Consider the following 22,827-nt stretch of genomic DNA (forward strand, 5'->3'; position numbering starts at 1 on the left):
ACACAGTGCACATGCATGCATGCAAACGTACGTCCTCCCACCGATCGTTCTCCAGCCCTCCATTTCACTTCTGCCTCTGTACACCTTGTCACGATGGTGGTGGCGACTCCCTGAAGATTCCCCACTTCCACTGTCCCAGTGGGGTTTTGCTTGTAGTTTGAGCAGAGAGGAGAGCCTATTGCTTTCCTTTGAACCCTGACTGCTGTATTGACCTCACTGAGAGAACCCGACAGATCAGTCTCCGGAACCTGGTATCTGATCATCTTTACTTCATTTGGTGTGGCTTTTCTTTGTTTTTCTGTTTTGTTTTGCTGTTATTGTTTGTTTGTTTGTTTGTTTAAAGACTAATTTTTATGTTCATTAAACAAAGTAATGGGCTTCATTATGACGTTTTCTACATGAATATCATGCCCTCTGGTTATATGTACTCCATTACCCTCTGATTCTCAGATTTCTTCAGATTTTTACGTGGGAAAAGCTCAAGGCTGTCCCTAGCAACGTGAGCCTCACTCATTAACTGTGTGCAGACTTTGTCCATAGGAGCTGAGTAGAGAAGAGCTGCAGCTAGCTCACTGGGGACTGCTCCAGGGCATGCCATTCATTGAATGTCATCTATGACATGCACCATAATATGAAGAAGGTGACAAGTTGTAAACGTTTAAATATACCTTTGAAGGAACCCAAATGGATTCTGTGCCATACAGCTGCCAGTGGCCATCAAGATTGCCGCTTTAGTTACAGACAAAAGTAAAGCTGGCCCTTGAAGCAGCACGGCGGGGTGTGGGGTGCTGTGCGGCTGGCTTCTCATGCATGTACCCACTAAGCTGACGTGACGCATCTGTGGCTCTACTCTGGGTGTACTGAACACATGGAAAACACTGGGCCTGACCCCTTTCACCTTGCAGCTCTCACATCTGAACATCTAGAAATACCCAAAAGCTGGAGTTGGGAGCGGGGAGACAAGGAGTGAGGCCTTCATTCTTCTGGGTCTGGAGACTTCAATCATCCATTCACAGAGGCCTCTGAAAGCCAATTCAGGAGGCATCACAACATGAGTCTCAAGATGACTTTCTCGTCTGCATTTCTGTCCTCTGATGATAACATTCAGTGAAAGATCACTTTCTGCTTCTGTCGACCCCTCCAACTCAGATTCACAAACATGGAAGAATCCAGAGCCCTTCCCTGAATAGGCACTTCCTGAGCTCTGATGGGGAACCAAGGGCTTACATGCCACCTAAGTTGGGCAAAGCTTAGCAAGGAGAGTGCACTGAAGCCAGGGGTGGGACCCAACCCTTTCTTGTCAGAGCAAATGGTAGCCAGCCTTCCAGGTTCCCAGAGCTGGCCAACACTGGTATGGGGGAGGGGTAGCCAGGGGACTTTCAGAGGCTCTGTGAAGAGAGGGCTCACTGTAGGCAGAGATTCTGTGAGTTCAATAAGGGGGTCAAGGCTGACCTTTCTGTTCTTCGTGTGCAGTCAGCTGATGAGAACACTTGTTTGAAGTTCATTGTCTGGGCTTTAGTGCAGTCTTAACAATCGATAAGTCATCTCTACTAAAGTCCCATCATGAAGGCCAGCTTGGCAGGAGTGGGAAGGAAACAATTGTATGCGTGGCAGAAAAGACTCCATAAGGTTCATGGTTAGGCTGGGGGATGGGGTGGGGTAGGACAGACTGGCTAGCTATGGGCTGGCCAAAGCCCTGGAGGAGGTGGAAGCATTAGTTGAGCCCTGAAGAGAGAATGAATCGGCTTATAGCAGATTGCCTGGGGCTGAGACCAGGGTAGGAGGCCAGTAACTGAGTAGCCGCTTGCCTCCACCCATCCAGAACTTTCAAAGATAAGGCCCTGTAGTTGATTTACCTGGGGCTAGCAGAGGACCGCAGACATGTTCTGGTCATGTCCAGTGTCTTCAAGGCAAAGAGGAATATGAGAGATGAGGCTACACAGAGGGGACCTGATGTCACATGAGGGAGAAGACTGCAAGGCACATCCTAGCCAGCATGTCACTGATGAGCTTCAGATGAGAAGGTTCCAGTCTCTGGTCTGATTTTGCCCTCTCTGCTCTTATTTTTCCATTCCTCTAACACCTCCCTCTCATCTCTTTCCCTGAGACACACACACACACACACACACACACACACACACACACTTCCTAAATATTCTCTTTGGAGAATTGCATTACTCAAGCACCCTGCAGGAGGCAAATGATTGCAAAGGAAAAATGCTGAGCATCTTCTGTTTGTAGTGTGGAAAGGGTCTTTTTACTGTGTAGACAATGATCTCTAGCCTAGGCTACTATGCTCCTCAGGGACCATAAAGGCAGCAGAGGGAGCCTATGCTGTTTGTAAGATGCCTGACAGTTTCACAGGCTGGTAACAGAAGCAGCAGGGGCCTTCACTGCTGTTGACAGTTACGTCCTTTCTGTGGGAACCTCCGTTTTTTCCATCCTGCTCAGAGGCTCTGGTTTTCTACAGATGACAGAGTAGAACTCTCTGGACCAAAGCCTCGGACACAGCCATATTCCAGGAGCTGCTGGGCATAGCACTGAATGTGACAGAAAGGGCTGCTCAAGCTTCTCAAGAACAGGACTGCAAAGATAACCTTTCCTTCCCAAACCTATCTGGCTTGGTAGTTACAGGATCTGTGAGGGCACAGTGGCACAAGTCTCCTCGGCAATGGCAAGGTTAGGACTCACCAGTGAAACCTCTGTGTTTCTGTTGGCATTTATTAGATCTAGATATAGTTTATTAGTGGCAATGAATGGAGACACCTGCTGGACCTTTAGTACCTGGAACATCACTGACTCACCCATACCCTGTGTATTGGAGCACTGAGATGAGTATTTTGGTGTGGAGCCTGCCTTGAAAAGAACAATGTCTTGTGGAGGAAATGACCAAAATGAAGCAGGTCAAAAATGCAAGGGCCATGGGTGTCTGAGGACAGAAAGGGAATGGGAGAGAATGTTGTGAAGGGCAGGAAGGAGTTCAGATGAGTCCAGGGCAGCACATCTTTCAAATGTTCTCAAGCTGCTTTCTGAAATATCTCACCATTCAGCCTTTGTCTTCTTGCCTAGACAGCAGGCCAAGGGCCAAGACCTCCTTGCCAGCCATAGCAGGATCCATTCAACAGCCACTGGGCACTGTGCCTGCTGCAGGGAATGGGTGTTTTAGGCCACAAGTGTTTCCCTCTGACCACCCCCCTCCCTGGCCAGAGACCAGATGTCTTCTCCCTACCCCTTCCTTCCCTGAAGATGTAGTGGCAATCCCAGCAGACTGTGGCCCAAGGCAAGCCATCTCAGCCCTTGCCTGCCTGGAAAGACTCTGGTCACAAATTGAGCTGTCATTTACGGTAGGCCTGGAGCTGATGGCCTAAGGAGCCCTAAAGAACCATTTATGACAGCCTGTCACCCAAGTACTGGACACTGTTGGGGACTGGCATCAGTCAGGGAAATGGCAAGGGGATGTGGCAGGAGTACCCTGTCAGAACAGGAAGGGATATAAGCTGAGAAAGACACAGAGCAGAGCCAGTGAGACACTTGTGAAGAAAGCCTGAGCCCTTAGAGTCTAAGGGCTCATCAATGTCACCAGTACTCATAAAACCCTGAAGGAGTTTACCTTTTTAAACCCCATGCTGTGCCTCACTTGCCTTACCTTGTCCTGGCCTGGCATCTCTTCTCTCTTCCCCCATTTTAGTACCTCATGCTTGATGGCAACAGCCTTGCAGCCCAGGGTCTTGGTGTAACTAGGAGCACCGACTGTAGGGTCTCTTGACTTGCCAGTAATTCCCCATCTTTCCAGTTACCTCTTCCCTTTCCTGCCACCTACAACCCCACAGCACATTATAAAGGATTAGAAAGTGGCTGTGTTAGGAGCACAGGGACCTCTCACTTCCTCATTAGAAAACTATGCAGTTCTCCTCTGGTGGGGAACTTAGAGGTCTGGTGCATAAAATGTCAAATTGCAGAAATTAAAAATGTAAATGCTGGCGTCTAATTAACCAGTTGACAGCAGTGCACAGCTGCAAATGACAGTGACTGATTGCCTTCTGCCAGCCTTTCTCTCCCAGCAGCCTCTGCCTCTCTCTCTTCTAACCTCCAGAGAGCACAGGCCATCAGGGAAGAGCAACTGTTCAGAAGAACCCTCCAGTGCTGCTGGAGAGGCACAAGGCAAGCTGGAGCCCTGTGCCAGGAACTAGGAACAAAGTAGATGATCTGGTCAGAAGCCCTCTGACTCCTGGTTCCTCTCTGTCTACCCCCTCATATCCTTGTCTTTGTGTCTGCTGTATGAGAGCTGTAGAGGGTGTTCCCTGGCTACAGCATGGAAGCCCAGATGGGACACTAACGTGATGCCCAGCTGGTCACAGCATAGGCTCCCAGCTCTTGGATCTTCCCTGTCTCTTGTATACTCTCTGTATATGATTCCAGCTCCTTTCTGCCTCCCTCCTCTCATAGGTATTACTCAGACATTGGGAAGATGCCAGCGATAAGTGACCAGGACATGAATGCATATCTGGCTGAGCAGTCACGGATGCACATGAATGAGTTCAACACGATGAGTGCGCTCTCAGAGATATTCTCCTATGTGGGCAAATATAGTGAGGAGGTAAGCATTGCCCTGCCCTGCCAGCACTTATTGACACGGAGATGGGGCTGTATCTGAATACTTCATGTATGGAAACAGCTCCATAAATCTTTTAGGGAAATCCTATTAGCCAGTCCTAGGTTAGCACTGTGGTACTGAAATGGGCACTGAGGCTGATCCAATCTGTTTATTCTGCATCAACTCCTATTCTTCTCAGGTATAAAAACCTGTTTCATTTATTCCTCTCCACCTCCCACCCTGGGGCTGAATCCAAGGTCTTCCATGTGCTAGGCAAGGGTTCTACTACTTCTTATTTTGAGATAGTCACCATAAACTGGCAAGACTGATCTTGAGTGCACTTTGTACCCCTGGGATCCAGGCTAGCCTTGAACTTGCCTCCTGCCTCAACCTTTCAGAGTATCTAGGAATCAGTATACTCCATCAGACCTACCTTATTTCCCTCCATTATTGCCTTTAATTTTTTTTTTCATTTTCCTCTCTGATCTGATTTTCTTTGAGGAAAGACTTTCTCACTCTTATGGATGGCAAAGTGTGCTAAAGCATCCTGTGGAGTAGAACAGACCAGAGTAGAATAGAAACCGAATGGAATAGGATGGAGTCAAATAAAAGAGAGTGAAATAGGTGGACAGAAAAGGAATGGATCAGAAGGGGAATGAGCAAAACCAGAATGGAATGAGATAGAAAACATGTTTTTCATTGTTGTGTTCCCCGATTGGAAACCGCCACCTGGGCGCCTGCCACTGTAGCTTCTGCCTTCGTTCTGGTTAGTATAAAGGTGCTGTGGGATACTTAGCTGTACAGTACAGACCAAGCGGGTCAGGATAGAGTCCCTGAGGCTAAGCACAACATACCAACCTTCTTGGAGCAGAAGGTAATACTAAGAGCCAAAGCCCAGGCTCTTTCTGATAGCTTTGTTGGCCAAAGAAGTTCAAAAACCCTGTTAAAGTACCCCACCAGCTCCAGATCCCAGTGTCCTTCAGGTCACAAAGAATATATTACATGACCCTCCTGTTAACGGATAGCACCAGTGAGTCCCTTAAGAGAGGGACCCCTGCCACCAGTCTGCAGACCAATGATGGTCCAGGGAAAATTGTTCCAACTTCTGGGAGGCTATATCCTTATTAGGATATCCTAGTAAGGATATCCTGTGATATAGCACTGTAAGACTCCTGCGTCATCTTGGAAAGGACCATCTCTTCACCTACCAGAACACCTGTCTAGTTTTAGTAATGACAGCAGCAAAGAACAATTCCTGGCCAACTCAGTGGGCGGTTCTATCATTGACATCCCCAATTAAAAATGTATTAACTAGTCACAAATCTAAAGCTCAAGAAGCCTCCAAGACTCCCTAAGCTTAGCCAGCATTTTTGTTCACTAACTATCATCCCTAACCTTCAGACCAGAGAGCATCCACCATGCTTGTCTGATGCCTCCAGTGGAGCAGGTATTGTGCCTAGGGTGTTCTCGTGTCTGACCTGGCTTTTTCCACTGCACCCAAGCAAAGCAGATGTAGATTATAGAGAAGAGATCATGATCTTTCAGAAAGATCATATTTCATCCCAGATCACCCAGCTGGTGGAGCTCAATCTTGCATGTTCTGAGTCTCAAAAATGTCCATAAACTCCACAATCATTGTCAACCACCTGACCTCAGAAATGGGTTTGGTAGACCTTAGCTACTGTGTGCCAATTACCAATTCGGCTACATCCTTGTTCCTTTAGAGATATTTTAACAGATAATTTAAGCTGACTGTCTTTTTAAATGTGGATATGTGGGCCCTAAGAGAAACACTCCCTGATTTTTAAAGGAGAAGTAGGATTTGTTAATAACAGAAAAGCACATCCTGCTCCCCCTGAGCACCTCACTTTTGCACAGACTATGGAACGCCCCAGATGCCATTGAGACTAGGTGATAGGGGCTTGCTGCATAGGCATTTGCAGCAAAGCTTCTCCTTCTGTCAGGCTTCCCTCACAGACAATGGAATGCACACATTATGCAGACGTGACAGCGTAGGTGTCAGTGTCCTGTGCTGCTGATGACATGGGTGCCCATATGACTCTCACCCTACCCATGTCACTCAAGCTGCTTACTTACACAGCAGTATCAGCAGCAGCAGCTACACTAATGCCCTGACAACATCCATATTGTCTTTGTGTACCCTAGAAACAGGCACATAAAGCCAGACTAGTAATCTTTTCTTTTTGATCCTTCCACAGATCCTTGGACCCCTGGACCATGATGACCAGTGTGGAAAGCAGAAACTGGCTTACAAACTAGAACAAGTCATAACACTCATGAGCTTAGACAGCTGAGAACTGTCCTTCCAGGGCCATCCTGGAGGGAGGGACACACCAAGCCGTGCCTCAGTCTAGATTATCATCTTTACCAAGTGCAAGTTCCGACAGGCATCAGCAGCAACCCCCGAGCAGCGCAGTCTCTCCTTTTGTTTTTCTGCCTCTTCTGTCTCTCCCTCCTTCCAGAGTCCCATCTCTTTCAGTTGCTCTGCCAGTGTGATTGGACCACATCTCTGACCCTCAGTCAGTCAAAGAATGGCCAGGCCCATGGTGAAGGACCTGCCCAGAAGATCTCAGAGTGACACTCTTCCTCCCAGCTGCTCCTGGCCCCATGCAGCAGCAGCAGGGCTCAAATAAGGATGAGGAGCTGAGAACAGAGAACTCTCCTATGCTGCTAATTCACCTTCTGCTTTGAGAATCCCTACTGTGGTCCAAAACCTGGCTTTGGGAAGCAACTGTGAGCTCAGTATTATCTGAAGTAGGAGACATCACTTGGATATCCCTTTCCACACACTCAACAACAAGGGAGTAGGCAGTGGGCCTGGGTGCTTTGTAACTGAGATAAAGGCCTTGCCTCTTATAGATGTTAGAGTGGGGACCAGTAGAAGTTTCAAGACGCTCTCCCAGGGGCTGCTGCCTACCTGTTTGTTGTCCAGTAGCCTTCTGTCCCCTTCTAATATCCCGGGAGACCTTCCAAGTGTCCATACAGACCTTCCTTCCCTTCCTGTGAAAAGTCAAACAGGGGAAAGCTAACAGTTACATTCTACCATAGAGATGCTCCTACATCATCTAATCTGGTTCCCAGTAGCAGAAATGTAACATGGAGAGAGAGAGATAGAGAGAGAGATAGAGAAATCATCTATGCCAGAAGCAACACTTACTGCTCTCTATTCACCCTCCCCAAGTTCAAATATGTCATGACCATAGTCAAAGGTCCATTGCCAGAGCCTTGTGTGTTGTCTAGAGAAGGCTTCTCCATGCTCCTTTGTCACCATCACCAACGCTCACCGTGAACCGCAGAGCGCATCTAGGAGATTCTACCTCCAGCCGTCTCCGAGGCTCCATCCTCATTGTCTTTGAGAACTCCATAGAAAGCCAGGGCAGATAGCCCAGCCCTGCCCCTCCTGCAGAATCTGGTACCATTGCTATGCAGATGACTTTGTCACTGGACTGTCTAGACTTCTGTGGGAATTATTTCATCAACATCTCAACTGTCTCTTCAGTGGTTCTTCTTCACACCCTCTGAAGTCATCATTGGAAGAAAGATTCTTAAGCACAGCCTCACCAAGACAAAACAAGATGCTGTCCAGCCTCAGCCAAGAGCTTGTGCTTGGAAGGGACTGGAGAGCCAAGAGAGGAACCTGGCTGGATGCAGAGAACAGTGCATACCACTCACCATGCCTTAGCATCTATGTTTTTCCATCTTTTGATATGCCGATTTGTTTTAGCCAGTCAAGCAAATGTGTGCTCGGAAATGTAACATGTGGTTATGAAAAGACGTGGTCTACTAGTGGGTCTTGGGAACCCAAAGTCTTGAAGGGATCTTAGATACTGAGTGATCCAGTCTCCACTATAAGCAAGAATCTCTTTTGGCAGCTCTGGTTTGTTGTTGTCCAGTACTCATGGATACAAAAGAGGCATTGGAGAAGGTGGTGTTAATAGCATTCCACAGTTTTGCCTTCCTTCACGCTCCATGCATCACTTGTCATTTCTGTCCATCACTAAAATGAGCCTCTCACGGAAAAAGAGCTATACCATTTTAAGCAGAGTCCATGTAATATCCTGTACCTTTAAGGACATGAGCCCCTTTGCATATGAAAAAGCAGGGTTCATGGAGGCACCTAGAAATCAGCAGGAAACATGGAAAGATTTCTTGTCCCATGTAGGATGTTGAGACAGTTCCTTTCTGTGTCCCCTGGCTCATCTGTCCATTCTCCAGTGTCAGGATATTTCACTGAGTGTTAGTATGTTCGGGAAGAACATTTTTCTATCCATAGGAAATCAGGATGGTACCTGCCGGAGTTGAACTTTGGCAACCCAGAGCAGAAGGCCCCCATGTGGCACTGATGTGGACAGATGGCAAAGACACACCGATGTAGCAAACGGCAAGAGGAGGCTGGGAAAAGATGCATTGGACGTGTGGAGGAGTAATGAAACAAAACAAAACAAAACAAAAAAGAAACCAAAGGTTTTTTTGGCCAATCGAGTGCCAGGTGGAGACATGTAGAATTTCTATCACTGAGTATTGTTCTCTTCCATGAAGTCACAGGATGTGGCAGGCTTCAGGGTACATGTTGAGGGAGCAACTCAGCTGTGAAGGATTTTTTTTTCTTTTCTTTTTTTTTTTTTTGCACATTTGAAGGGTTGGGAAGGAAGAGACACAAACCTATTTAACACAGATTTGCGAGATGGAAGCTGTGTGTGTGAGTAGGTGCATGGGTGAATGTGCTTTGATTTTTAAATTATGCACAGAGAAGAATGAACAAGCAGCAAAAAGAGACTGTTAGCGTGGCTTTGCTGACGCTTTTTTTTTTTACTGGATTATTTTATTGTTATTATTATTTTGTCGGTACAGATTTTTTTCTTTTCTTTTTTTGTTACAAGCAAAACTTCAAACACCTCAGAGAAGTACACATATCAGGAAAAAAGAAGCAAGAACAGTCAAGTTTCCCAGGTCTCCTCAGTTCTCTTGAGGGGGGCTTTGGGCATTTTACTTTAGTTGGTGGTATAGGTTATTTATGGCACTTTGTAGGCAGTCCGGGTGGCCTGCTAGGGGGAGTCAGAAATTGAGGCCCATCTTGCCTGTAAAAATCTTCCCTTTTGTTGTTTCTTTCTTGTTTGTTTACTTTCCTCCATTTGAGTTTTTTGGTGCACGTGTGAAACATTTAAAAGCAAGGCTAGGTGATGTCATCCAAAATCTGTCAATTCTGCCTCTACTCCTTTCCAACTTCCCCTTAGGATTCTTTAGGTCCTCTCAGCAGCCAGAGACCCTGATGGGCTGTGCACTCCCAGAGAACCAAGTCAGAGAAATTAGGTCATGTGTTACTGGGGTGCCTCACCCTCTGTCCGGATTTGTTTGCAGGGAGTTGCAGATCTGTTGAAGATGGAACCTTTATTTATCTCCTAGAATTTATTCAGAGGGTGGGGAGTAGGGGAGAGTCTCTCTCATCTGGGATCACCTCACCTCTGCATCTTCCTGTTCCTGACACCATTGGTCAAAATGGTACTGATCACATACGCACAATGACTGGCCAAGTGAGGATTTGAATCTTGAAGGGAGATTAGCAGGGAGCAGGGAGCTGATGGGGTCCTGAATGTAGAAGAAAATGTAGAAGAAACCAAGGAAGGTATCTGTAGGTCGTTTACTTCTCTGTGGAATACATCTCTTCAGGTGTGGACATGCCTTTGTCCTTCCCCGTACTGAGACGCCCTAATGTTCTTAGTGCCATGGAGTCAAGCTTTTGTGTCAGTTGCTTCCTCAGGAAAATACTTTCTTGCCTTCTTCTTTCAATATAGTTTTAAACTTGGGGACAGAGGATAAACAGAGAATCACCCAGACCAAGGTACTTTGAAACCCTGTGCAACATGTGTGGCCAGAGGCAGCCCCTGGAACTTCCATGCTGGGAGTCCGCAGCCCTGGAGTGAGCTTGGGGTACCTGAGTGGTGCCACATTTGGAAAGAGAAATACTTTTAATGAATATTGCAGCTCAAGGCAAAGTACTTCCAAGGAAGCAGGAGTTGCTGACAAAGTCTGTGCTCTTGGGCTCAACTCCTGTTCCCACTGGGTCCACTACCCCGCCATTCCATCCCTAAGGTCTACACCCACCCCAGTGCATGTCTATCTGCTGACTGTGCCACCCCCGGGCAGCTAGCTTCCTCCCTGTTCTTCCTTGAACCTCCTGTACAGGGAACTGCCCCAAAGCCAAGTATTGATTTTAATACAGGAGTTGCTCAGTACTTTAGTCCATTAGCATTGGGTGCTGTCCCAACCCAGCTCTGACTGCTTCCCTGAGTAACAGGGTCTCCCTACTCCAGCTAACACCCCGTGGGTCTTCCACTAGAGGAGCCACAAGCAATGGCATCCCAAATGATCTCTAAGATGCAATGCTCTGCCACATTCTCTAAGACCCAGGGTAATGCTGCTATGGTCCATCCTGGTTTGAGCGCCTCTCATTTTGATATAAATAGGAGAACCTCTTTTCTGTCTTTTATCCTAGGGCTCTCTGCCTTTAACTTCACCAGACAGCAAGTAAATGCTTCATCTTGAGAAAGGCCAATACCCCTGTAATCAGGAACAAATTTCCCCTCTTCCTCACAGAGAACCCCACAAACCAAGAGATGACTGACATAGGAAGTACTCAGCAGTTGGAAGACTCAGAGGCACTTAACTTACATCCCTTCCAAGGTCAGCTCCCCGGGACTGTTACGGCAGGCTCCTAAAGGAAGCTTGAGTTGGGGCTCAGGGGTATTGCTGAGTGAACCAAGGTAACCTGGTCCAGGTAGCTGGCTTTCCTAGCTCCTCCCTGGACTCATTTCCATGTTCTTCACCCACATCAAGGGTCTTCTCCCACCCTTTCAGGATAGAAGGACTCTGACTGTACCACCCTTCTCTTTGGGGAAAAAAAAAGATGTGGGCTATTTCATTGGGGTTTTGTAGTCCTTTAGTTTGGGGCTCCATATTTTAAAAATTTGAAAGTAATGAGAGAGTCTGGGTGAGGACAAAAATGTCTGAGTGGAAAAGTTAAGCAGAATTCTTAAATTCTTCCAGTGACTAAAGTGGAGAGCTTAAAGGCATGAGTGAGGAAGCCTCCCTATGAGTAAAGGGCCCAGAAATACCCTCATGTTAACTGTGAGCATTCCAGAGGAAGCATCCTCATGACTGCTACTACCCTCATGCTTCCCCTGACCTTTCCTTAGAGCTTGGTCCTTTCATCTCTGGCTGGCTTCCCCTAGGGCATTTTGCATAAAAGCAGCTCAGGCTTCATTCTTACAAGTAAACAGCTGAGGTACCAGGTACCTCATTGTAGGTAAAGGGGCAGCACCTGAGAAAGAGACTGGGACCTTGTAAGCTTCCCCGGTGCTCTGAGTGGCCACACCCTTCTCCCATTTAGAAAGTGATCACTGAAAGAAACATTTCAAATACTAGGAGAGACTTTTTTTGTTGTTGTTTCACTACAGATCATTGCTCTTCAATAATATTGCTTTTTATTAGAGGGAACATCCAAGTTAAGAAAAAATGTTTAAGTCTTTCAGTTGTAAAGACAGAATGTCTTCATTAGCATCCCGTTGGAATCCCTTGAGTAGACTGATGGCTAGCTGAAAGCTGAGCAGAACAAACAATTCCCAAGGAGTGAAGAGAATATCATGTTCTAGCTCCTGCCAGAGATGGCAAGGGCTCTATGTGGTGGGTTTTTGGTTGGGGAGTCTCACATCCCTTCTCCCTTTTCCTTGGACTCCTATCTAGTCCTGTCTCTCTGAGCTGCCCCTGGAATTTTGAATCCTTTGTATTTCTTCTCAGCTTCTTTCAAATTTCACTGAAGCTCAGTTTGGGGGACCCAAGGTTCCTATTTCCAGGAACACAAAAATAAGTCGACAGTCAATCAGCCAGTTTCTGCTTCTTCTGCCCCTTTCTTTTGTTTATATCTTTAACGTTAAGACTCAAGCACACATTGAAAGGGCTCCCTTGTGAGAGTGGAGTTCAAAACAGAGGATACAGTTAAACAGTACCCCCAAGACACTATGAAGCAGAGACCACTTCAGCAAACAGAGCTGAGGAACATTCCCACACAGAGATCATACTAGCAAGAGGTGAAGATGGGTTGTGTCCTCATTTACCCTTCTGTTTCTTCCCCGGCATTCTTGTCAGCTTGTTGGCTTATTAAACCTCCTGTTCTTTAAAAATAAAAGCTAGTTTACCTCAAAGAATCTTGTTTCCATTTGGAAACCAATGACATGGCTTGAGAATGGATGACCCTCCCCATACCTCTCCCTGCCTGGTCCTGGTGTCCTCAGGGTATGTGGTCTTAGCTTAGACCTGAGTTAGCTGCTCTGAGCTGGAACCAGGTCCCAAGCCCTGAGATGGGAAGGAAGGGTTGAATGCACCCTTCCTCTCCACTTAGCAGATAGGGAACAGCCTCTGTCTCTTCCAGCAGAGTCCTGTCAAGTTACCATAGCAACCAGCAACTCCAGCTACCACAAAAGACAATGGCTTCAAGAGCTGAGGTGTGGGAGAGGGCAAGGGGTTTCTGGCCTGGTCAGAGGGCTCAGAATTAAGCCCCAAATGCTGGGAGGGCAAAGAAAAACGGGAAATAGAATGGATGCATGAATGGGTTAAGAAACTGCAGAGGCCTTGGTGAGTCTGAAAGAGAGGCCCCTGAAGAGGTAGGACAGATCATTTCTGTTCTCCTCACCACTTACCCCTTTCCAGCCTGCCCCACTTTTGTCCCCAAACTCTCACCTTGAATACTGACCCTTCGAAAAAAGAAGGCAGACTATACCTTTAGACAACAGTGTTACCCTGAGCCTCAAGGACAGGTAGGTGGGGTCTCTGAAAACAAGAGGGTCTTCTGGTTTTGATTTTTAAAGAAGAATAACCTAGTGAGATTAAAAAAAAATAAAGATTTAAAAAAGTTTTTAAAAGAAAACCTATGCTATTTAAATTGGAGCCCAGTTGTAACTTGGTAAAGGCAAGCTTCTGTACCTTTCTTATAATTAATTGTATACCTGTGTATGTAAATATAAGGCATTCCTATTTTGCAGTTCAGAACAAAAAAACTATTTGTAATATAGAATAAAGTTTATTAAAAAATAATAAAAATGCAGTTTGAGACTTGGGGTCTTGATGTGACTGTTTGGGCGAGGTGGGTCCTAAGTAGACAGCCACCTCCACCGCGATGAGGCAAGGCGCTCCCTCTCTGCAGTTACATGAGATCTAACCATCTGAGAGTAGTCTTCTGCCTCAGGTGTATTGTCATGTAAAACAGATCATTTCTGTTCTCCTCACCACTTACCCATTCTGCCCTGCCCAACTTCTATTCCAAAACTCTCACCTCGAATGACCCTTCCAAAGAAGAAAGCACACTACACCATTAGACAATAGTGTTACCCTGAGCTACATGGGGCAATAGCTGCATGTTAGGGAGAGTAAGCTCATACCCACCTTAGCATTCTAACCCCAGAGAGTCATTCTGGAACATGATGAGAAAAAGATTAGTGAGGCTGGGAGGCAGTAGCACCTAGCAGACGCAGCCAGCCAGGACAAGCCAGGACAAGCAAGTGACTCAGAGACACCCCAGAAGGAGGCACATCTGTGGCCTTGAGACCTGGAGGTGGATTGCTCAGGTTCAACCAGGAAAGTAGCTAGTGACCAGCAAAAATGTTCTCTTCTCCTTAGTAAACATGGGAGCCAGGCTGGTAGGAACAGGTAGCTTGAGACTCTCCATGCCACCCTGTTTCTGCCACATCCTCAGCAGATTTTATTAGTTTCACCAGACCCAACCATGATCGTGAGCAGACAGAACACCTCTTGGTGTGCCTGTTTCCTTATTCACAGAGAGGATTATTCTAATTGTGCCATGAAGCCCAGAAAGGCTTAGTCCAACTTAGACAATTGACTGAAAAGAGATCTGATGTTCCACAAAAGGCCATGTAAACATGGATGGTTTTATTAGAGGTGAAAACAATTCTGTACAAACACAAGTGGACCAGTCCTGGAGCCTCAGTGACATTTAGAGTGGCTGCCTTAGTTACTCCTCATGAAAAAAAAAAATCTCACACCTTATGAAAAACATTGCCATTAAACTAGGATTCTTGAAGGCAGCGACCGTTACTCAGTTGAATGTTACCGTGACTTAGATCAAGGAGATATGCAGTCAATTGTGGATGAATTGAGGGAGGAAAAAAGCTGTGCCAGTACACAAAAGCAATCAGCAACTGAATTGGCCACTGAGCTGTCTTCCCACTGCGAGCATGGAGGTCATCATTTTCTGCAATGGACTACACATCCCATCTCGTGAATACTTATCTTTGAGTATCTTTGATTTTGCAGCTGAGTGCTGTCTTTGCAGGGAGAGACCTAGTATTATGATCAAATTTGCAGAGCCACTCCTGGCCTACCTGAGGCCTCAGTTTCAGAACCTTGCACCTTCTGTAAATCCACCTGACTTTTGTTTGAGCAAATTACCTTTCTTGAATGTGGAGGCAGAAACTGAAGGACTTCTAAGAGAATCCATTAAAACTAATGGTACATGTATGCTTTCTGACCATGCCTACGGACAACTGAGAGTTCATGTTACTGTACCATAATTTCTACTTTCCCTTCCTCCGTGAGCAATACAATGTCCCGCTCCAGTAAAGTGCATCTGGCCCACAACTGGCTTTCAAGTAGTGAAATATAAGAGCTGGGTGATATAAGGACCCACAGTGCTCCAGGGAGCAGCTGCTATCAACCTGGATAATGCCAACATACAGAGAACCACTAGGTGATCTGGGTGGATATACAGATTAGGTTAAAAATTTTGCTTCTCAGTGTCACTAGGATGTGAGAACTCTCATAGCTAAGGCATAACAGAGTCCACTGCTACTGGGAATAAGAGATTTACTCTGAACAATGCAACCAATGAGTGCTACCGAGAAGTGTTCTTTTGACCGAAAGGTGGTCGTCCTGGTCGCTGTCATCATCTCTCTCCTCCCTTTTTTTCCTCCTCCTCCTCCTTCTCTACCTTCTCTTCTCTCACTCTCTTTCTCCCTCTCTGCCCCCTCTCTCCTTCTTTTCTCCCTCCCTTTCTCCCTTCTTTTCTCCTTCACCCCATCTCTGACAGGCTCTTACTACACAGAGTCCAGGCTGGTCTCAAGCTCATTATCTTCCTGTATCTGCCTGAGATTGCAGGTACTAAAAATACAACACAGACTATTTGCTTATGAAATGAGTTAATTGTCAGTGCTCCTAATTTCCTGGGTTGGGCCTAGGACAGATTAAAACTGAAGCAGAGGTCTAAGAGAATAAAGGAGAGATGGGAGGAGAACTGCTCAGGGAGAAGTGAGACTTACCAGGAAGGGATCAATCAAGCAACAGTTATGAAAAGTAAGCTATAGTTTTCTAGCATTTTTATTATGACCCATGATCAGAAGTTGGGGAAGCAGATGACTCATCCTCACTTATGAGCAGAGACCTTACTTGTTCCCTTCTTGTTCCAGCCTCTTCAGGAGCCGTGGATTAATCGTAGATATGGTCAAGTCCAAGAATCATACCAAAAGCAAGTGGTCCCTCAAATGTCACAGAGATAACATGAAACCCCAGGTACAAGATACATGTCTCTTAAAGGGAAAGACCTCAAGTTTAGGGTAAACATGCAGTTTGCCAAAAAACACAAGAATGAGCATAAGAAAATATAGGCAAACAATGCCAAGATTGCATGTTCCAAGGAGATTAAGCTCCCACCCCTTAAAACCCAAAGGGTGTCAACTACAAGCTACATCTACTTGCTTACCTCACATATTTCAAGCTTATGAAGCATGATCCTGCTCACATTGCTACACATTACAGTTTGTAGTCCAAAGATCAAGGGCCAATTTGACTTCTCTGGGTCAGACCAAGGTTCTGCCAGAGGTTTCCGAAGGCCTTCATGAAAGTTCACAGAAAAGGCCTCTGTCTGACAGCGTAGAGACAATCGGATAGTGCAATGATATGATTCCCCTCCTCTGGCTGCTTTCTGCAGGTGATTAGTGTCCTGAAACCAAACCTCAAGCACATACAAAAGGAATAGGGACTATGTTTTCAACCCAAATCCTATTCAACATGGTAGCTGCCTTTCTAGGCTCCTGATGAAAGTGTGACACCTAAAAAAGATGCTGCCTCATTTTAGGAAAGGCCTGATAGTCCTTCTAAGACACCAGGGAGGCAAAATGCATCCTTATTCTCTAGTCTCTATGGGCAAACACTGATAAGGATCTTTCTCATTTCATATAGGAGCCCTGACCTGAACTGTTCTCTAATCATTCCCATTACATTTCCCCAAACTCCACTAGGTCACTAGGGAGGTGCACCCAGCCTGTACTATGAATGTATCTCTCATTATAGGACACATCCTGTTTCCTCAAACCAAGTAACTTCAGATATGCTCAAACAGTTCCTACCTTCACGTTACACCCTTCATTCCCTTTTCCACTTTAGTTTGTCTTCTGCTCTTTGCATTCCCATGAACGACACAAATGTAAGGTGTCACCTCTGCCACCACAAAGCTACATTAGTCACCATCCATGCAGACAGCTAGGATGAATCCATGATTCTCCTTGGTGGTCTAATCATACATACTGTATACACTGAGTGAAGAATACAACCTGGATCAACTGTAGCCTGTACTAACCAGATCTTTCTAGAATATGTTTCTAAACATATGCAATCCTCGGAGTTTTCATCTGTCAAGATAAAAACAATGGCTTCTTTCTCATAGGATTGTTGCAGTGAGATAATAATTATGGTACTTATGCCTGATACCTAATGAGTTCATGGCAAATGGTAGATTCTTCCGTTCTCAATAACACACCCCTGAAGAAGAACCTTCCATGGCTGCCCTCTAGCCCCAGTTCACAGGATAGCACTCAGCATATGATATTTGCCCTAAAAAAGTATTTTAAATAAACAGATAAAATTAAGCAGATGTAGAATTTTTCAACAGCAAAATCTTGTGATGTAAGTATATGTCAGCTTCCCAGTAAACTTCAGAAATGATAACTAAAGATTACAAGTACCTGAGTTCCCAAACCAGCATCTTACAGGGGCTTGTAAGCATGTAGTCCTAAGGAACAGGAGTGGGGGATAAGGAAGCAAAGAAAGCCAATTCAAACTGCCCCCTACTGCAGGTAGCAGGGATGCCACTCCCCTGGGTCTGTGGATGGCTCATTTCTAATTGCTTAAAGACTGCCCGATGGGTATTTATTCCTTCCCTATTTCTAGGTGAGCGCATTGGAATGGCTAAGTGGCTTCCCCAGGGACTGCAACAGTTGGAGCAGAGGAGCCACAGGACAGAAAAGAGATGTAGCTTTCTTGAAGCAGATGTTGCCAGACAACATATGAATACCACCTGGTTGGTGTGAGGACAGCTGGGATAGAAAGATGGGTGGACGGGATATTCGGTAAAGGGCAAAGGGCACCTGCAACACGAATATAATCCTTTAGAGCCCTTAATTGATTCTAAAAAAAACACACCAAAAACAAAAACAATGTTAGAATCATTTAAAATGATACTTTTCTGGCCAAATTTCTTCTACTTCTTGTTTCTTAAGAACTTTATATAATAGATCTTGTCATATTCATCCCTACCCCAACTCCTCTCAGACCCATCCCTCTTCCCAACACTCCCAACTTTGTGTTCTCTTTTTTTTTTTCTTTTTTACCAAGCAAGTACAATCTGTACTGCCACATGTCTCACATGTCTGGCCATCCACTAAAATGTGGTTGAACAAGGCGGGGTAGTATTCCCAGCTGCTCTCAATGGCCAGTAGCTCCTTAGGTAAGGGTGGAACTCCATGCCCAACCACCCGTCTCCAGGTTGAGATTATATCTGGCTTGAGGGTGGGCAAGCCTTATGTATTTTTCCATTATTTCTCTTTCTACCAATAGTCTTTGTCTTTTTTCCTCATGTCCTTAATAAATCAAGTTTTTTAAAGAAAAAAATAATGTTTATTTCTTTCTCTTTGAGAATTTCATACATGTGTACAATATATTTTGATTGTATCCACTACCCACATTCCCCTACAACTTCTCCTAGACCCTCGACCCCGTACACACACACACACACACACACACACACACACACACACACACACTTCTTAACTTCATTTCACAACCCACTCAGTCCCCAGGCCCAACCGCTGGAGCATGGGCCACACCCATGAAGAACACTAACTCTCCCTTCCAACAAAACCATCAACTGCCAAAATGGATTTCATGAGCCCCTTGCATCCATTCTGGAATGTTGACTGCCTTGGTTTTGTTCAGGTGGCCACTGCTGCTGTGAGCTCATGAGTGCAATAGCCCTGAAATGTCAAAAAGATTCTCTTTTGCATCAGTCCTCACCAATTTCTGGCTATTACTATCTTTCTGTCCCCTTCTTTACAGTGTTTCCTGAGCAGTTGGGGGAGAGAATGATATAGATGTCTCATTTGGGGCTGAACACTACACAGTTGATTATTGTCGGTTCTTTGACTAGTTGTGGTTATTTGTGTTAACCATCATCCACTGTAATTAGAAGCTTCTCTGATGAGGGATGAGAGCTTCAGTACTCTATGAGTATAAGGATACGTATTTAGAGGATAGTTTTATGCTGTGTCTTTTTAGCAAAGCAACAGTAATAAGTTCTCCCCTGGGATATATGACCTCTCTAGCCATGGGTTCATGGCAGGTTTACAGTACCAGCTCTGAGTTCTGTTCTATGGAGCATGCCTTAACTACAAGCACGGAATGGTTGTAGCTATGACATTTGTGCCACTATTGCACCAGTAGTCACATCTTGTTAGCACACTGACCATAAAACCATTGACCACAATTCTCCCCAAGCAGCCTTTCTAGCTATAGAAATGCCAGCCACTAGGGGGCTTTCAGCTTAGCTTCCGCCTGATTTCTTCATGTCCTTCAGCCAACCCTGCAATATCTTCAACAATAAGGGTTTACCGTCCGGTTCTGGCATACCCCTGGCACTCAACAACCTTAGAATTCATGGGAGGTCCTTCTTTTCCCCGCACAGGGGGCCTTAATTCAAAATTTTTCAACTGTTGTGTTTACTATTTTTACAGATTTTTTTTTTCAAATCTGTAAAATACTCAAGAATTAACATATGATAAACCCATCATCCAGAGTATGGACAGGACTGCAGGAGGCCCATGACCAAATGTTCCAGTCACATGGTCTTAGGATTCAGCTATTTAGAGGATACTCTTTAAAAGCCTAAGTGTACTGATGCATGCTTACATTTTTAATATTTTGGAAACTGTGACAGAAGGATTGCCGCAAGTTTAAGAGTAGTTTGGGTCTCACAGAGCTCAAATATAACTTGGGCTACAGAGTAAAACCTTGTCTCTCAAAAACAAAACAGAACAAATAAGGTTAGCAATGTCCAATATACGTGAAAATATCTTCTATTTTATCAATTGTTCATCAAAAGTACAATACTGAAGATATCAGCTTGGATTTCTAGCTTTCTACAATCTACATTCATTATCCATGAACAATTTAACCTTCACATTCTGAATTACTGTTGTAGAACTACCTTGAATCTCTCTCTCCATCTTCTGGGCTTAGCTGGGTCCAGTGCTAAGGAAAATCAAGTCTGCATTATTGCCTTGACCTCCCAGGACCTCCCATTCAAGCCATTTCCCTTGTTCCAACAGGATCCTGACTATAGTAGTTAGCCCTCTATCAGCTGCAACTGGATGCTAAAGGGGTCCTAGCAGAACAAGGACTCTCCATTCTCAGCACACTTACTTACAGGGGAGAAATGCATAAAGCATACTATATTGGAGGATAACTGTCCATCCCTAGAACAAGATTAACCCTTTTCTATCGTGCCCTTGTGCCTCCTACCATTTGTTCTTTCTGTGAACCATTGTTCAGATTAAATAAACAACAACAAAAACCTTCCAGAGAATTCCACACACTAAATTTGTATTTTGATGAAGTTTTCCCTATGAACTCTAGTTTAATACAGTCTTGCCATAGTTCCTTTCAAAATGTCTGGACAGGACCCATGGCCTGCCTTTTCTTTATTCCATCCCTGTTTGAGTATTTTTTTTACACTACAGAAGCCTGCTTTTCATGCCAGCCTAAATCATGCATGCTCAACCGAGCCTCTCCTACCTTGTAAAGATCATGTACCATCCTGGGGTAACAGAGTGTTCCTGCTGAATTAACTTCCTTAACTCTCCCAGCATCTCAGCTTTCTACCTGGACTCAAGTACTGAGGATCAAATATCACATCTCTCATGTCCAGTTTCCCCAGTAATGCCTCTCCTTCCTCTGTTGTCTTCTAGTCCCTGATATTCATGGGGACTTTAGCCAATAATAGCTAAGTGTCCCTAGTGGCTCATGTGAAACTGTCCACAAGAGACTTGTTTTCCTTGTATTGCCTCAGATTATGTAGCCTTTTCTTTCAAAGAGGAACGGGTAGTTCTATCACTGAGTTTTTCCACTATCACAGCATTCAGACTGATCCCATCTGCCCTCATCTCTCAGACCTTCACAAGCCAGAGTATGAGTGCTTTTCCATGTCTTACTTAAAAATGTTCCCAATTCAAGCATTTCAGAGGCAAATTATGTCCTGATTATCATAATCTTCTGTCCTGAGTCATTATTAAGGTCCCTATCTCCATGACAAATCATGAATTTTCCTTTCCTCTGAATTAATGGTTAGAGCTGAGTGAAGGCTACCTTCTATCCCTTCTGTCTTGCCCTCTCCTACCACTGTCCTGTTCTTTCCATGTACCATTCATTGGATCCTGGGAAGAGATCTGGAGCATAGACCAAATTAGCACTCTTTTCCCCTTTCACTTCACCAGGAACAAAATGGCAAACCAACACATCTCATCCTTGCCTTTTCCTTGACAAACCTAAGACTAATGCACCGAATAACAGCCATGTGACCTTTTCCATTGTAACACCTCCATTATGAGGGCAGATTCTTTTCTAAGATGAATCAGCCTCAGCTGTATGTTATATCATTCACTGTAGGATTGTTACCATAGCTTGTTTGCCAAAATGTCCCATGTGTGCTACCTTTAGAGATTACATCATATTTTCTACTTCATTAGTCATTTGAGGGCATCCCAATGACAGACCCCATGTATTAAGAGGAACACAGAAATGCATAGACTTCTGCCAGGGATGCATCACCCTCAGATGGTGCAGTCTTAGTGGCACATGTTATCTCCCAAGTGCTCCTAAACAAGTACTCCTATAAAACCTGTCAATCGCTGTCCAGGTACCAACTGTTCTGTGACTGTTCCTTGGAGAAGTTTTCCTATGAGAGAGAGAGAGAGAGAAAGAGAAAGACAGAGAGAATATGGCAGACCAAATACACAATTCTACATAAATCCAATCTGATGAGCCAATGAGTTTGTTTGGATTCCTATAGGTTCAGAGGTGAGCTCACAGTGACATCACTAAAAAATTCTCATCCCAGAATGGGTTGATAACTCACGAAACCTGTATTGCTTGAGTTCCCTGAACAACTTGCAGGTAGCTATACCACACAAGAATCCCTCTAGTTCTTCATCTCCCAAGAGGCCTGGAAGCCACCCAGCCAGAAGTGTGCCCTTCTCTGGAGGGAAGGACAGATGACCTCAGCTTCTGGGAAAAAAAGGGTGAAGCTCCAAGTCAAAGTTTCTGCCTTTCATAAGAATGCTGATCTCTGGAACAGAAAGGGTGGACCATGGAACTGAGTCCTGTGCCAGAAGATCTCCTGTTTAGCCAGATGTTCGGAGAAAAGATTTCTCCACAATAAATGTAACTGTTCTTTTATCAGGGCTGGCAGCACCAGGCCAGATGGCAGCTGGGAGCTCTGAGCTCCAAAACCTGAGCCAGGTGGCAATGAGGGCCTGGCCTGATTCTGGTGAGTAAGTGGCTACTTTGGGAACAGCCAGTAAAGGAGTCTTGGAGCTCCAAAACCCAGAGGCACTGGAAGAAACCCAGTTAGGTTTGGGCAAACAGAATAGCTGTTTTGAAAACAGCTGCCCACTCACTTCTGCAGATGGGCACTGGGGTGGGCAGAGCAGTGTAAAAAAAGATGGCAGCAGTGATCTACACTAACTGGAGGGTCCCGCAGTGAATTCTTCTGGGAGAAGAGGAGCCCTTCCTTCCCAGAATAAATGACGAGTCTCAGACGATCATGGTGGAGGAATGGAGTGAGGATTTATTTTGTGACTAAGGGACATTATAAAACTTGG

General features: G+C 45.2%; 1 protein-coding gene across 1 annotated transcript in view; it reads left to right on the plus strand.

The window, feature by feature from the left end:
* Plxna4 (plexin A4) overlaps nt 1–13,720 on the plus strand; it is a 455,563-nt gene extending 441,843 nt beyond the window's left edge. The window contains exons 31-32 of the mRNA XM_060380221.1: nt 4,447–4,597; nt 6,814–13,720. Of these exons, the coding sequence (XP_060236204.1) occupies nt 4,447–4,597; nt 6,814–6,909 (247 nt within the window). The 3' untranslated portion in view covers nt 6,910–13,720. The remainder of the gene's footprint in view (nt 1–4,446; nt 4,598–6,813) is intronic.
* The last annotated feature ends 9,107 nt before the right edge of the window (nt 13,721–22,827 follow it).

This window comes from Meriones unguiculatus, chromosome 3 (assembly GCF_030254825.1).
Source record: "Meriones unguiculatus strain TT.TT164.6M chromosome 3, Bangor_MerUng_6.1, whole genome shotgun sequence".
Lineage (NCBI taxonomy): Eukaryota > Metazoa > Chordata > Mammalia > Rodentia > Muridae > Meriones > Meriones unguiculatus.